At 48.1% G+C, this 17,194-nt stretch overlaps 1 protein-coding gene across 1 annotated transcript in view; it reads left to right on the plus strand.

Moving 5' to 3' along the window:
- The window catches only part of RBM19 (RNA binding motif protein 19), a 102,520-nt gene that overhangs the window by 62,666 nt on the left and 22,660 nt on the right, over positions 1-17,194 (plus strand). Inside the window, exons 23-24 of the mRNA XM_053368367.1 lie at positions 6,164-6,269; positions 13,150-13,270. Of these exons, the coding sequence (XP_053224342.1) occupies positions 6,164-6,269; positions 13,150-13,270 (227 nt within the window). The remainder of the gene's footprint in view (positions 1-6,163; positions 6,270-13,149; positions 13,271-17,194) is intronic.

The raw sequence follows: 17,194 nt of genomic DNA on the forward strand, positions 1-17,194 counted from the left end.
CGGGCCTGGAGATTTGCCTAGTTGCATATTCTGAATGGCACCTTCAATTTCCTGTGAGGTTATTGTAGAGTTCAAGATTGATCTTTTATCTTGAGTTATTTTTGATAGTCCATTTATCTTTAAAAATTGATCTATCTCTGATTCTTTCTGGGGCCCCTGTGCATACAGTTCTTTGAAGTATCTGTGGAAGCACCTCCTAATTTCTTCTGGTTTCTGTACGATCCTTCCATCAATCTCTAGATTTGTTATCGTGTTTAGCTTTTGTCTTTTTTTCAGCTGCCAAGCTAGCAGCTTTCCACATTTATTTGCTGATTCAAAAGATCTTTGCTTCATCTGTTTTATTTTCCATTCAATCTCCTGATTAATCAATTTTGAGTATTCTGCTTGGTGGAATTTAATTTCTCTCAGCACCTCCTTGGACTTTGGTTTGGTTCTCAGTTTTTTTTCTCCTTGGTGTATTTTCTCCAATATTTTGTCCTTCTTTCCGTTCCAGAGTTTTTTCTTGATTGAATTCTGTTGTATCAGAAACCCTCTCATAAGAGCTTTGCTTGCGTCCCAGATCGTTCTTTTTTCAACTGTAGTATTCAGATTTATCACAAAATAGTCCTTTAATGTTTTTTGGGCCTTTTTCACAATCTCTTGATCTCTTAGTAGTGTGTCATTCATTCTCCATCTGAAGGAACCGGGTTGAGTTAATCTAAGTTCTATTTTCAAGGCGTTGTGGTCGGAGCATGTTTTTGGGCAGATTTCCACCTTTTTAGTCTTGGGTGCCAGCCCCCTGGAGGTCCAGATTTGGTCGATCCTTGACCAAGACAGGTGGGCCTCAGAGAAAAAAGTTCCTTCTTTACCTAGGGGGTTCTTTGTCCTCCATATGTCGATCAAATCCAGATTGTCAGTCAGTTCGAAAAAAGTTTTGGGCAGTCTGCCGTCTGATGTTAAGTTTTGGTTGTAAGACTTATCCATATGTGTAGACACCACTCCATTCATATCTCCCATCATTATGATGTTAGCATAATCCAGATAGTCCAGCAACGTCTCATGCAGCTTCTTGAAAAATTCTGATTTCCCGTCATTTGGGGCATAAATTCCTAATATCAATATTTTTTCTCCTTGGGTTTGAATTTCAATTGCCAAAATTCTTCCTTGTTCATCCTTAAATAGAAATTTGGGTATCAGGCTCTCCTTAGCGTAGATCACCACTCCTCTTTTCTTTACTTTGTCAGACGAAATAAATTCTTGGCCTAATCTTTTATTTACCAAAACCTTCCTGTGGAGCCTGGTCACATGGGTTTCTTGTAGGCAAATAATGTCCAATTGTTCTTTCTTCAATATGTGAAATAACCTCCTTCTTTTCTCCGGGGAATTTCCGCCATTTATATTCCAACTGAGTAGCCGCAGAGACATCCTGAACTATTCTGCTACACCTAGAGCGGTGTATCTTCTTTCTCCTCTGGTTCCGAAGGTGCAGGTATTGCTCCACCTGGGTTGGGTATAGGCCAATTAGCTGCTGCTTCTTTTTGGAGGTCTTCTCCGTGATCGTGCTGGAACTTTTGTAAGTCCTCTGGTGATCTTATTTTAACCTTCTTCTGTTTGTAAGTGAATGATAGCCCTTGTGGGAACTCCCACCTGTAAGGAATTGTGTTGAGTCTCAGCAACTTAGCCAAATCTGAGTAGGTGGCTCTCAAGTCCAATAACTGTTTAGGAATATCTCGGTAAATTTCCACCCTTTTCTCTTGTATCACAATTGAGTTTTTGAAGTGTAGGCCTAGTATTTTGTCTCTCTCCTCCCTTGATCTCAAAGCTACTAAGCAGTCTCTGGATCTATCTTTTCTTACTAATCTTCCCAACCGAAAAGCCGATACAATTTTGAAATCAATTTCTTCTTTTAAGTCCCAGAACTTTGTAAACTCTGTTGTCAAAAGTCCTTTCAAATCTTCTTGTTCAATTTCTGGGACTGCCCTTAGTCTGAGGTTGGTCTCGCGATTTTTCAATTCCACCAACGAGAGATAGGTTTGTTGGTCCCCTATCTGTTTATGAAGAGGCTTGACTTCCGCTTTAACTTCCTCGACTTCTTTTTTAGCTGATGTTGCAATTTGAACGGCTTCCCCTGCCAGTTTACGATTCTCTTCTGTTGCTCCTTGCAATTTTTCAATTGCTTGGGTATGTTGGGAAACCTGATCTGTCAATTTCTGGATCGAGGATGTTGCTTGGTCAATTTTTGTTGATTGGTTATCAATTTTTTGATTTATTGCTGACAATTGTTCCAAAACTTGTTTCAGTACTGCCTCAGCTCCTCCTGCTGCCATATCTTCCTCTTCAGATTTTTCAGGCTTTTCGGTTTCTACTTTTTGTGTCGCAAGCACAGCTGGAACTGATAATCTACGTCCCTGAGTTAAAGTTGTTTGCAAAAGCTGTGCTTGCTTTTTTGCTTTCTCTTTCTCCTTAGCTTCCTTAGCTTTGGCTGCTCTTGTCTTTCCTGTGCCACTCATCAGTCAACGTTCAAGGTCAAGTGTTGTAATCCCATGGGAAAGGCAAGTCCAGAATTAAAAACAGTCTATTGAGAGAAGGTAAACAGAGAAACTTTCCCAGGCCTCTATATTCCCAATGTCCTCTAGGGGGAGTGCCACCAAAGTTTTAGTAAGAAGAAGGTAACTTTCCGCAATTAAAGTCTCTTTGTTCCAACTTTAAAAACAATTTTAAAAGCAAATTAGTTCCAGCACGCTAAAAGAAAGGTCCTGCAGAGCCCTTTTAAACATATAACAAAGTTCCAGCAAGGTGCCTGCAATTGTATCCACTTCAGCTAGGTGAGCTCAAAATTACACTATCCAGTTACAAAAGTATCTGGAAGCTTGCAACAGTTCCGCAGTTTAAACAACTTTACCCGGCCACCCGGGAATTTGGGGTTAGAGTCTTCCCTTGCCCTTGGGGTGTCCGCTCCAGGTCAATTTTATGCTGTATTTATTCTTTAAAAGTAAAATTCAAATGTGCACGAAAGTCCCGATTTAAAGCTTCAAAGCTTCCCTGTTCACAGCGCTTTCCGCTCTTTAGACCGTCTGCTTTGATCTTGAAAGCAGTGTCGGAAGACGGACTTCCTCTTTCTCGTCTCCCGTTTTTAGCCAAATTTTCCGATTTGATTTGTAGAATCTTAGGTCCTTACTCACGGGTTTGATGTTTCAGCCCGATGTTTCTTGGAAGAAAGGTCAGCGCTCATCCGTGACAGCCGCGCGGCTTCGCCTCCGCAGAAAGAGCGATGAACCCACAGCACCGCTCCCCCTCCTTCACTCCGGAGCCCCTTACGGGGTTCCTTTTGTGATTTCGGGGTCGCTCCAGGTGCCCGCCGGGTCCCACGGCCACGGACTCACTCTGCCCGTGGTTTATCTTGATGGGTTGCCGCTGCGCCATCGCGAGCAACCCTTTTCTGCGGTGCCCCTCTTCAGAGCTCGAAGAGGTCCGCCATCACGGTTTTGCGCCGCCTCCGGAAGTCTCTGTAGGAGTCTCAACTTTGCAGCCGACAATGACCCGCTTAACAACAAAGGCCCTGGGCTTCTTGTTTACTTCCTTCCTTCCCTGACTCCTGGAAGATTACGCACAAGGTTCCCGCTGCTTTAGCCTCCCGACAGCGCTGCTGATTCTCCGAGGCCGCCGCTGCCTCTCCCTTGTTTTAGTTTGTTTTGTGTTTTCGTTAATGCTGCTTTCAAAGAAAAAGAGGGAGGGAGAGCGGGGAGGCTCGGAGGAGGAGGGAGACGTGCAGATTCATTTTGAGGCTTCATAATGCCCTACTTACACACGGCGCATCCCGAGGAAATTCGGCAGATGGATGCCTGGTCATGCTGGCAGTGCAGCAGGTTAACTCCCCGGATTTAGCTTCTATCATTTCACGAGAGCGTTTACGGCACTTTACCGCGTTTATTCCCAGCCGGTGCACTGGCCCAGGCAACTGCCGCCCCCCCCAACCCCACCCCGCTAGCGTGGAGATTGCTGGAGAAAAATACCCCCCCCCCTCCTTATTCTGGAGCCCATGCATTAAATATTCATTGTTCCCAATTTGTGCCTAGGTGTTGATAAGCAGACCTGGCGAAGAAGCGACTAGTTCTTGGCAGTGGGGGGAAAACATCACAGTGGAATTTCAAGGTGGAGCAGGGGGGCAGTTAAAATCTATGGGACAGGTAGGCTGCTGCCCCCACCCTGGTACCACATGCACACACTGGATCGTAAAGCGAGGCGTATATAATTCATTGGCCTCTATTGATGCATTTATACCTTGCCTTTCTCCCAAGTTGGGACTCAAGGCGCCACCCAGCATTTACAAACCACATTACAAAATGCAAAGCAATAAAAACAAACCAGTTGAAAACAATAGTTTTGGGCCCAAACCGTATAGGGCAGGGGTTTTCAAACAGTGTGCTGTGGCACCCTGGGGTGCCTTGAATGATGGTCAGGGGTGCCTTGGGCAACACTGGCCTCTGTCTCTCTTTCCTTCCCTCCCTTCCTCTGATGCCCTCTCAAGTCTCTGCCTCCCAAAGGCTTGCACAGCTGTTTGTTGCAGCAGCCCTGGCTCCAAGCTCTGCAGGCGAATGGTGCGTCTGGGGATGGCCAGGGGGTGCTGGTTGCCAGGAGCTGAGGCAGCATCAGAGTTAGCAAGCAAGCGGGTGAGGGAGCCAAGCCAGTCCACCAACCCTTGCTGTTGGCAATGCACGGGCAAGTGGGAGGCCGAGCACTGGCATTTCTTGTGCTTGCTGTGTGCAAGGTCTGACTGGGAGTTGAGTGCCCAGTGCTGAAGGGGAGCCTTTCCACCATGCAGGCCCAGCAGCGCCCGTTGCTGCCACTTCTTCCTCCCAAAGTAAGGTGTTGGCCACATGTTCACCTTTGGCCAGTCTCCGTTGGCCCACTAAAGCTAGGGGCATCCTCTTCCAAGGCCCCTGTGGGGCAGTGTGAGGAGGCACCTCTCTTTGGGGCAGAAGGGGGCAGCTCAGAGACCAGGGGCAGCAGCAGCAGCTGCCCAGAGGACTCCCAAGGAGAGGGGAGAAGAGAGGAACGCTCCACAAGGGAGGTGTTCGAAACTAGCTCTGCAGGCAAGGGGTGACATAACTGGGCTCCTGAGCCCCACAGGGGTGCCAGAGAAAGAATGCAGTTTGTCAAGGGAGCTGTGGGCTCAAAAAGGTTGAGATAGGGCTTTATAAGTCTACAAAGAAAGAACTCGCTTCCCTACAACGTGGGGCTGGAGGGGGGTCTTTTTTCAGCCTGTGGGTCACATATCCAACATTCTTCATGCACTGTAAGGAAGAAAGTTGCTCTAGCAGATAGGTGGGTTGTCCGTGCATTAGAACAGGCCCGGGGGCCAGAACCAGCCCAATCACCTAAATGCAGCCTGCGGACGGTCCGGGAATCAGTGTGTTTTTACATGAGTAGAATGTGTCCTTTTATTTAAAATGCATCTCTGGGTTATTTGTGGGGCATAGGAATTGGTTCATATTTTTTTTCAAAATATAGTCCAGCCCACCACATGGTCTGAGGGACGGTGGAACAGCCCACGGCTGAAAAAGGTTGCTGACCCCTTCATTAGAATCATAGAATTGTAGAGTTGGAAGTGACCTCAGGAGTCTACGAGTCCAACTACCTACGATGAAGGAATAACAGCCAAGGAATCACATACAGACGGCCATCCAATCCATGTTTAGAAACCCCCAGTGAAGGAGAGACCCCCACTTTCTGAGGGAGTCAGTTCCACTGTCTAACCACTCTTACCATTAGAAAGTCCTTCCTAACGTTTCATGGGAACCTCTGGATGCCAGGATGGCGGTGACTGCGGAAAGCCAAATGCCACTTAGAGAAGGATCTGAAATACTTTCCTTCAAGCTTGAATTTGTTTTGTTCTGGATGGTTTTATTTGATGTTTCAGTGTGTTGTAAACTGCTTTGCGATTTGTTCTTTGAAATATGAAGTGGTATAGAAATGAAAATAACAACAAAAAAGGCTCCTGGACACCTAGGTTTAAGGTGCCATTTGGCGATTAGATTATATATCTTGAGTTTCTAACGCTGCCTGTGAGCATGTGTTGAAAGAGAGGTAACCCCCCCCCCTTTTTATGCTCTTGATTATTTATTGCTTTTGATTTATTTCTTGTTCTTGTTCTCTCCCTTGCTCCCCAATCCCCTGCCTTTAGTACCTTTGGAGAACTGAAAACCGTTCGCCTGCCGAAGAAAATGGCTGGAACAGGAAAGCACCGTGGTTTCGGTTTCGTGGACTTCCTCACAAAGCAGGACGCTAAGGTGAGCAGTGAGAGGCGCTTCCGGTCTGTGGCTGGTCTTGGGGTGAGATTCAGTCGCGTGCCGGCAAATCCTACCTGTGCATTTAAAGCTGATTTTGCGCTCTTGCGTGACAATTAAGGAAGGCAACGGGGAAATTCCCTAGAAAGTGTGGGGGTCACACTTGTTTCGGTGCAGCATCACCTAACCTCCCCTGCAAACGAATCAGGCCAAAAATCAGGGTCGCCTCATCCACCTCCCAACAAATCGGAGCAAATTACTTTTGATAAGCAGTTTGTTACAGAGGATAAGGGTATCGGTAGCTAGCCATGATGGCTTTGTTCTCTCTCCACTGATGGAGGCAGCAGGCCTCTGAGTACCAGAGCTGGGAGTCAAAAGTGGGGAGAGGTTCTCCTGCACACAGGTGCTGCTCTGGGGCATCCAGTTGGGGTATCTCATGAGTCGGCAAACTAAGGCCCGCAGGCCAGATGAGGCCCAATTGCCTTCTGGATCCGGTCTGTGGACGGTCCGGGAATCGCCGTGTGGCTCGCTAGCGTGCACGTTCTTCCCCTCTCCCTCCCTCTCCCTCACACGGTGGTGCCAGTGGTGCCTCCTCCCTCCCTCCTCCTGGCTTCTCGGCGCCCTGCCTAGAGGAGGAAGGGGGCTGGGCTTTGTTGGTGCCAGCAGCAGCAGCAGTGCTCAAGCAGCCGCCATTTTAAGCAGCCCCTCTCCGGAGCCCTTTTGTGCACCACTCATTGTCCCGCCGCTGCGGGTAAGCAAGTAAACCTGCGGGTAAGCAGGTAAACAGGTAAGCAGCCACCAGGGCTCGTGGTGCTCTTTCATCACCCCCCCCCAAAAAATAGTCTGGCCCCCCACAAGGTCTGAGGGACAGTGGAGTGGACCGGCCCCCTGCTGAAAAAGTTTGCTGACCCCTGATCTGGTTGGCTGCTTTGAGAACAGAGTGCTGGACTTGATGGGCCATTGGCCTGGTAGCCAGCATGGTCGTCTTCTGTACTTACGTTCTTAACCCTATAACACCAGGGTAGCCAATTTGGTGCCTTCTGGATCAGTAGCTCCCAAACGATCTTTTTAGGCCACCACCCCCTTGGCACTATAAAGTCACCCCCAGAATTCCCTTCCCTAGAAAAAGCATTATTTGGAAGAGTGGTTTGCAAGAGCCTCTAAGGAAGGTAGCAACACAGTAAACATTCAAAACAGGAACAATGATTTGCACATCTATTCAGAATCCAATAAAAACTACTCAGTTTAATTAATTCAACAAAACAGATGAACATGAGCCAGTGATACCAGCCTTTTAAAAGTCTGATAGTCATTTTCACCTCTAGGCTCCCCCTGCTGCCCCCTTGCCTCTTTTTTTAAAAAAAGAAATTAATATTTTATTAAAAGAATTTAAGTTATAGAGAATAAAGTGATGAAAGAAAAATAAATAAGAGAAGAAAGTTTTAAAAAATACATTAAGAAAGATATAGTATAATACACCAAATAGAATCAGTTACATTTCCATACATTGTTATATAGAAATATGAATACAGTCATACCTCGGCTCCTAAACGCTTTGGGAGTTGAACGTTCCGGCTCCCGAATGATCGAAAACCGGAAGTGACTGTTCCGGTTTTTGAACATTCTTTTGGAAGCCGAAAGTCTGACGGGGCTTCTGTGGCTTCCGATTGGCTCCAGGAGCTTCATGCAGCCAATCAGAAGCCATGCTTTGGAAGTCTTCCAGAATCTCTGGAAGAGATTCTGTTCGACTTCCGAGGTATGACTATAATATTATTGTCCTAATATGTGTATGATTGATAATAACCTACTATATTCTGTACAAACGTGTTCTAAATGTCTGAACAAAGTCTACATCTGTAAGCAACCTGTTCATATGTTGTGTTTCCCCCTTGCCTCTTGGCTCCCTGCCTTGGTAATGCCACTGCCCCCCCAGAGAGCGGTTCCTTCCACTTTGAGACACCGCTGATCTAAAAATTTTGGACTACAACCTCAGCCTCAGACTGCATGGCCCATGGTCCATAATCCAGGAGGATGGTAGTTATAATCTAATGTTCAACCAGTCAGCCGTGATCGACAGGTAGATCCCCTGGTTTTCCTGGTCGATTGCGGGATCCTTATCCTCCCCCCTGGTTCTGTCCTTCCGTTGCGTAAAGTGGTCGCTGTTTGTCGGTTTTTGGAGTTTGATGTGAGCGATGTATGTCATTTCCCCTTAAAAATAGTTATGCAACTCTTTTTAGATAAAGGTAAAGGGACCCCTGGTCATTAGGTCCAGTCGTGACTGACTCTGGGGTTGCAGCATTCATCTTGCTTTATTGGCCGAGGGAGCCGGCGTACAGCTTCTGGGTCATGTGGCCAGCATGACTAAGCCGCTTCTGACGAACCAGAGCAGCACACGGAAACGCCGTTTACCTTCCCGCCGGAGCGGTACCTATTTATCTACTTGCACTTTGACATGCTTTCGAACTGCTAGGTTGGCAGGAGCAGGGACCGAGCAATGGGAGCTCACCCCGTCATGGGGATTTGAACCGCCGACCTTCTGATGAGCAAGCCCTAGGCTCTGTGGTTTAACCCACAGCACCACCCATGTCCCTCAACTCTTTTTAATCCTCCCCAAAAGAAGCTCAACAACTCTGATACCCCCCCCCCAAACAGCTCAGCAACTCTGGTCAATCCTCATTGACAATGGGTAGAAAACTGCCAGGTTTTTTTATACTGGGAGTAGATCTCATTCTCTTGGGAGTTGGACGGGCCTGATCTAAAACATCTGGAGGGCACTGCTTCGGCTACCCCAGGAAAAGAAAAGATATCAATATGGGATCTGTTTCGGCATCATTTTTGCAAAGCGTTCCTCTTTTCCCCGGCCCTAGTCTGTGTGGCTGCCCAGAGCGGAGGCCTGGTGCTGGCAGTATTAAAAATTCAGCTGCTCCGAAGGACCAAGAAACCGCCCATTTAGGAGTGAGGCACAGACCTCTCGCAGCAGCAGCAGCAGCAGCAGCAGCAGGAGGAGCTCAGCTGGCACTGCAGGGAACGTCCTCCACCCGAGCGCTGATGAGTCTTTGTTTTTTAGGAAGAATGGGAAATCTATCAACAGCCTAATGTTGTCTGCCTTTTGTGTCCTGCTAATGGTCTTTGCCTCCAGGCTCTTTGGGCCGAGCATTTAATAGGGCAACGGGGAGCTGAGAGGCAGAGTGGCCCTGTCCCCCAAATTAAGAGCATTTAGATCTGGTGAGCTGTTGTCCCCCTGGGAGGTGAACTCTGGCTGCCTGCTTCCTTGATCTATGGCAGCTCTGGAACCCAGACAGTTGCCTCCCTCCCTCCCTCCTTGCATCTGTGAGCTATATGTACAGTCATGCCAACAAGACTCCCAAGGTGTGTGGGATTTAAGCCCCAATACAGACAGAATACAGACAGAGGGACACGGGTGGCACTGTGGGTTAAACCCCACAGCCTAGGTCTTGCCGATCAGAAGGTCGGCAGTTCGAATCCCCGCGATGGGGTGAGCTCCCGTTGCTCGGTCCCTGCTCCTGACAACCTAGCAGTTCGAAAGCACGTCAAAGTGCAAGTAGATAAATAGGTACCGTTCCGGTGGGAAGGTAAACGGTGTTTCTGTGCGCTGCTCTGGTTCGCCAGAAGCGGCTTAGTCCTGCTGGCCACATGATCCGGAAGCTGTACGCCAGCTCCCTCGGCCAATAAAGTGAGATGAGCGCCACAACCCAGAGTCGGCCATGACTGGACCTAATGGTCAGGGGTCCCTTTACCTTTACCTTACAGACAGAACAGGCTGACAGGTGGAGATTTGCTTGTACACCCATGTTTACAGATGCTTCGTATATTTCATTTTTAAAAATGAAACATGTGCAGCACCAACAGTAAGCCAGATATTTGATGCTGGGCACTGCATGTAGATTGACACCCGATACATGTGCACATTAAGGAAAAGACAACTCCCCCCCCCCCCCTCAGGAATGGAAATTCATTTTTTAATAATAATTTATTTAGGGGGTTTTTTTACACAAAGTTTGACATTATTTAATTCCCATTCAATATAATAATTTCTTACATTTTGGCTTCCCCCACTGTGACATAGCTGTCCACATTTCCCTTTTTTAAAGGGTAATTCCCTTATTCTGAATAGGATTCCTCATAAAAAAGGTAAAAAGTTGACAACTATGCTCTGTGATGTTCCTGTTGCATTCCTTTATCTGCTGCCACAATGGCCATTTATTTTTTATTGTATTATAGCTTGTATTAAAATCATTTATTTATTCTCCTTCCCTTGCCTATTATTCAAATATCCTGCTCGCAATTTCATTTCATTTCTGTAGTTCTTTTCTCAAATACAGTGGTACCTTGGGTTAAGAATTTAATTCGTTCTGGAGGTGCGTTCTTAACCTGAAACTGTTCTTAACCTGAGGTACCACTTTAGCCAATGGGGCCTCCTGCTGCCGCCGCGCTGCCGCCGCACGATTTCTGTTCTAATCCTGAAGCAAAGTTCTTAACCCAAGGTACTATTTCTAGGTTAGCGGAGTCTGTAACCTGAAGCGTCTGTAACCCGAGGTACCACTGTAGTCTGAAAAGAACCTCCACTCTTCGACAAAGTTCTCATTCCCTTGGTCTCTTATTTTTGCTGTCAACTTTGCCATCTCCGCCCAGTTCATTGCTTTTAAAATCCATTCTTCTTTCATTGAGGCTTCCTTCCACTTCTGCACATACAGAATTCTGGCTACGGTAGGAGTATACCTAAACAGCTTTTGGAATCTCTGCCCCTATAATCCCCAGAAGAAATGCTTCAGGCCTCTTGGCTATTTTAAACATCTTTTTTAAATTCATCATGTATCATTTCCCAAAAGTCTGTCGCCTTTCTGCAAATAGGGATGGAAATTCAGAGGCATCACGAAGCTCCGTTTAGCTCTTGGTCTCGCTAAGTATGGAGTCACACATATTATTAGTTCACCCAGTGAGCTTCGTGGCCGAGCGGGGATTTGAACCCTGCTCCTGCAGGTCCTAGTCCAACATGCTAACCATTACACCACCACTTGTGCAATATGGTTCTAAGAGCATTCTTACCACCTGTCCTTAAGTCTGTGAAAAGCTGAGTGGAAACTGGTAGGGCTTTGGAACTGACATGACACTCCGCCTGGGTGAGACCTCAAGAATCTGGTGGCGCCCAGCTGTCAAGGCTTCATGTGCATGCAGGTTTGCGCAACGCAACCTCGCGTGCTCTCCCTCTCGCACGCGACGCTGGGAAGTGTGAAATTAAAAAGTACAAATTAGTAGACGAGAGCCTACAATTAGAGCCACAGTTGCTTGCCAGGGCCAGGACGACAACGGTTTCTGCCAACATAAACAGCTATTTCAACTCCCTGCAGCTGGCTCCTCCTCTCCTCTCCTCTCCCTCCACCCCACAGCGGTGTTTATTTAAGCCAACACATTGCGCTGCTAATTGGGTAACATTTCGGTGTGAAAATAGGCATTTAGAAACACGCACACAACAGCAGCAGCAAATAAAAACAACCCTAAGCTTGCGGCATTGCAAGGAATGTCAACCGCAGGAGAAGGTAACCTTAAGCAAATAAAAAAAAGTATTCCCATTCTCCGGAAGAGGACACAGCTAGGGTCAAGGAAAGGCACCCTTTCCAATGCCCGGGGAAGGCCTTCTCTACAGTTCCCATTTCCAGGAAAGGCCTCTTCCTTTGAGCCCCAGCTAGCTCCTTTTCTGCCCACCTACAGTCATGTTGTCTGCAAGAAATGACCCAAATCACCCCACCACTTCTGTGATAAACTCGCCATCTTCCTGATGACACAATGCAAGGCCTGGCCGCCTTTGAGATGGATGTTCCGGTTGCAGCTCTCCCATCAAAGACTCTTCCACCCTTGGGCTCGGGAGAACTTTCCAGCAGATCAGTGTGGCAGAAAAGCAGGAGTCCTCTTTGCCCAAGGGAAGGACCAGGGCCGTAGCTCAGTGAGTGGTAGAGCACCGGCCTTGTGTTCCAGAAGTCCCAGGTGGCATCTCCAGGTAGGGCCGGGAATGTCCCCAGTCTGAAACACTGGAGAGCTGCTGCCAGTCAGTGTAGACACTACTAAGCTGGGTGGTCCAAGGCACTTCCTTATGCTGTCCACCAGGATGAGGTGTATCCTAGTGAGAGGGACATAGCTCAATGGTTAGAACAGGCAGAGGCAAACTCGGCCCTCCAGATGTTTTGGGACTACGACTCCCACCATCCCTGGCCACTGGTCCTGTTAGCCAGGGATAATGGGAGTTGTAGTCCCAAAACATCTGGAGGGGCGAGTTTGCATATGCCTGGTTTAGAACATCTGCTTCATCTGCTTTGCATGCAGAAGGTCCCAGGTTCAGTCCAAGGCATTGCCAGCTAGAGCTGGGAGAAACCCCTGTCTGAAACCCCAGAGAGCCACTGTCACTCAATGCAGACATCTAGCTCAGACATCAATGCAGACATCTATTGTATTGGCAGTGGGTGGCTTTCTGTTGCAACTTGAGCAGCTAGCTTTCTCTTGTCTCTCAAGCAGCAAGCTTTATATTGTGCGTTGAGCAGCTAGCTTTCCAGCCTCACTCCCTATCTTTCAACCATGTACATACACTTTTGGGGGAAGGTGCTATCAGAAAATGCCTTTTTAGGAAAAAATGCACCCCCTTTATCTTTCACATGGCTCAGTTTGTGATGGATCTTGTTTCTTCGAAAACGCTCCTTTACCAGGAAGCCCAGCCGAACCAATTCGGTTCCCCTACCAAGGAAACTCTGTGCACACCGGGGCTCCATCGACCTCTACATTTGTGGGGAGGACAGAACGAGAGAGGTGCAGCGGTGACAACTTTTCTTTAAAACCACCTGAACAGCGTCCTTCCTGCTTTCTTTTTCCACAGAGAGCCTTCAACGCCCTCTGCCACAGCACTCATTTGTACGGCAGGAGGCTGGTCTTGGAATGGGCTGACTCGGAGGAAACAGTGGAGGCCCTGAGGCGGAAAACGGCAGAGCATTTTCACGGTACTGTAGCACATATGTACTATTTCAGTTGTCATTTCTGTTGATTTTGTTTCCACTGATTACTATTATTATTATTTAGTGGAATTTGTATACTGCTTTTTTTGTAACATGCAAGCCATTGTCTGTCAGGGCCGAGCTGTGGCAATACAGTGGTACCTCAGGTTAAGAACTTAATTTGTTCCGGAGGTCCTTTCTAAACCTGAAACTGTTCTTAACCTGAAGCACCACTTTAGCTAATGGGGCCTCCTGCTGCTGCTGCGCCACCAGAGCACGATTTCTGTTCTCATCCTGAAGCAAAGTTCTTAACCCGAGGTACTATTTCTGGTCTGTAACCTGAAGCGTCTGTAACCTGAAGTGTATGTAACCTGAAGCGTCTGTAACCCGAGGTACCACTGTAGATTGTTGCACCTAGAATAATGAAATCACAGAATTGTAGAATTGGAAGGAAACCCATCGGGGTCATCTGGTCCAGCCCTCTGCAATGCAGGGATCACAGCTAAGGAATCCCTGGCAGAAGGCCACCCAACCTCAGTTTGAAAACCTCCAATGATAGAGAGTCCTACCACCTTCTGAGGCTGCCTGTCCCACTGTTGAACAGTTCTTACTGTCAGACACTTCTCCCCAGTGTATCGTCGAAATTGCCTTTCTTGTAACTTGATTTGGGCTCTACCTCCTGGAGCAGCAGAAAACAAGCTTGCTGCATCTCCCAAGGGATAGACCTTCAGATATTTGAAAGCTGCTTATCATATCACCTATTAGTCTTCTCTTCTCCAGGCTAAACATACCCAGCTCCCTCGACTGTTCTTCATAAGGAATGGCTCTTCTCTCAACTTGTTCAAGCTTTGCCCCGACCCTATTGCCCTTTTGCCATAGCTCGAATTAGGTTGTGCACGTGGATATTGTGGGGTGGGGGGATGGCTGCAGCTTAGTGGTCCTAAGTTCAATCCCCAGCATCTTCATTTTGGGAGTGACCCCTGAAACCAGGCAGGCAGAGCTACTGCCGGTCAGTGCAGACTATAGTGAGCTAGATGGACCAAGGGTATGACTCAGTATAACCCCGGAGAGTTGCTGCTAGTCAGTGAGGGCCATTGACCAAGATGGGCTGATGGCCTGATTCAGTATAAGGCAGCCTCCTGCATTCCTGTGTCCGGCTTCTAGTACAGTCGTACCTTCGATCCTGAACACCCTGGAACTCGGACATTTTGGCTCCCGAATGCCGCAAACCCGGAAGTGATTGTTCCAGTTTGCGAACGTTCTTTTGGAAGCCGAACGTCGGACGGGGCTTCTGATTGGCTGTAGGAGCTTCCTGAATCCAACCAGAATCTTGCGATTTGGTTTTTGAACATTTTGGAAGTCGAACGGACTTCCGGAATGGATTCCGTTCGACTTCCAAGGTATGACTGTATTTGTAGCAGATGGGTCCCATTCACTGGCCTCATTTTGCCTTCCAACAGCTGCAGTTGTACTCTCCCATCTAATCACCTAATCTCAAGGAGGCTTCTCCCCCATCTCATCCCATTCCCACAACAACCCTGTGAGGTAGGTTATGCTGAGAGAGGCAGTGACTGGGCCAAGGTCATACCCAACGAAATTCTTGGCGGAGTGGGGATTTGAACCCTTGTCTCTCCCAGATCCCAGTCCAACACTCCAACCCAGGGCTAAGCAAACTTTTTCAGCAGGGGGCCAGTCCACTATCCCTCAGACCTTGTGGAGGGCTAGACTATATTTTGAAAAAATAATAATGAATGAATTCCTATGCCCCACAAATAACCCAGAGATGCATTTTAAATAAAAGGACACATTCTACTCATGTAAAAACACCAGGCAGCCCCCACAAATAACCCAGAGATGCATTTTAAATAAAAGGACACATTCTACTCATGTAAAAACATGCTGATTCCCAGACTGTCTGTGGGCCAGATTTAGAAGGCGATTGGGCCAGATCCGGCCCCTGGGCCTTAGTTTGCCTACCATGCTCTGACCACTACACCATCAAGTTCTCCCTTCTCTTCCTAAAGAGGGCCCTGAAACCTGGATTCACAAAGCCCCGCATAGCTCCCTCCAGTTAGCCGCTGCTTCTGCTGTGCTGCCTCTGTTGACGGGGATTGCAATCCTACTGAAAGGGAGAAGGCTCCTCTGAGGAGCAGTGGATTAGTCTCTTTGGATCAGAGTCCCAGCATTGACAGGGCCAGAGACGGAAACTGCTGTCCGACGCAGCTATCGACAAGCATTGACAGGTGCAAATGTACTGGTTGGCAAATATTAGTGTAAGGCTCTCGTCCCCTGTCCCCCCCAACCTAGCACAGGGAATAAGACGTAGATCAATGGTCTTCCTTTGGCTCAATCTCCCCCTGCCCACTTTGCACTTCTTGGAAAAGAGCTAATGTCAAGTCCCTTGCTTGTCTGGAGGGAGGATGCAGAGGGGCCTGCGCTGAAGCCGCAAAGATAACATTTTGTGTTTCTTGCTCCACCCACTTTTGCCTCTGGCCCCGCCCACCACCAACACACGGCCCTTGGGAGTATGCCCAAAGGGGAATGTGGCCCTTGGGCTGAAAAAGGCATCTACACATGCTGTTGTAAATGTTGGGACCCCACCACTGCAGACTTGAGGTTGAAAGAATCCGCACAAGATCGAGGAAGGTTTTGAAACGGAATCAGGATCTTGTGTGGATGAGGCCTGGGGGGGTCAACTCAGAATCAATTTATCCAATGCCAGGGGTTGAGAACCTCCGCCCTGCAGGTCAGATTTGGCTCACCACGCCTCTCTATATGGCCCACAAAGCCTTTCCCCCCAAAACCACACATCACATACACAATCCCTGCGGAAAGCAGGCTGGAACTCCCTGTTCATGAGATGGCGGGTGTAGAATTCAGTCCTGTTTGTTTCACATACACGAGCAAGTTCCCTGCAGCAAACTCACTAGCGCACTTGCACCTTGCAGAAAGCAGGATTGAACTACCTGCACATCAGCTGATGGGCAGAGAGCTCAATCCTGCTTAGTCGCTATCTTCCTTCCACCCTGCTAGCCCTATGGGCTGACTTTGACAGGTAGGTTGGACAATCCTTTCAAACACCTGACGTCATTACAATCGGGCAGCATCCTCCACCATACCGGAAGACAGCAGACTGGCTTAGGGTGGACAGACCAACCCATGCACAGTGCCCAGAGCTCTGTTCTCTGACACTGCACCACCACTCCCTGCCCACCCCAACCCCCCCAGCATATCGTGCCTGAGGCAGCCACCTCACTTTTCCTAAGGCAGGAGTGGGGAGCCTTTGGCCCTCCGTATGAATGGCCATTTCTGTCGGCTCTACCGAGCATGGCCAATGGCCAGCAATGTTGGGCGTTGGAGTTCAGCAACATTTGATGGGCCAAATGTCTCCCACTAATGTTCCCCCAATGGTAGGGCCGGCCTTGAGGTATGCACAGAGCAACAGAAGCAAACCCCCACAGACTATGGAGTGCTAATTGTATTTCTGAAACCAGTGCTTTTAATTTTGAAAGGCAGGAAACAAGTCACCCCCCTTCCTGATGAGGTTTTACACATTTGCAAACAACAAATTGTATGCATTGCCTTTTCCCCCTCCGCCAAAGCCTAGACTACTATTTATTTGTATTTCTCGTGTCTGTCCCTCACTTCTCCAAGCCAACAAAGAGGGAACATGCTTCTGGGGCTGTGTTTGGGGTTTTATTTGGGGGGGGGGAGAGAAAGATGCTGGCAGAAAAGCCAAGTGCAAGCGGGGGCAGAGAGTGAACGCTGCTAGCTGTGTGCTATTCATCCAGAGGGCATTTCAAACAGCAGGCCCGCAGCAGAGAGAGGCTTTCAGCCCCCATTTCCCGGCTGCAGTACCTAGAAACCCGTTGGACAGAGCATAATGGTGCCGGAGGTATCTGCTCGAAAAATCTTTGTTTGCTGTTCTCT

This window comes from Podarcis raffonei, chromosome 16 (genome assembly GCF_027172205.1).
Source record: "Podarcis raffonei isolate rPodRaf1 chromosome 16, rPodRaf1.pri, whole genome shotgun sequence".
NCBI classification, from domain to species: domain Eukaryota; kingdom Metazoa; phylum Chordata; class Lepidosauria; order Squamata; family Lacertidae; genus Podarcis; species Podarcis raffonei.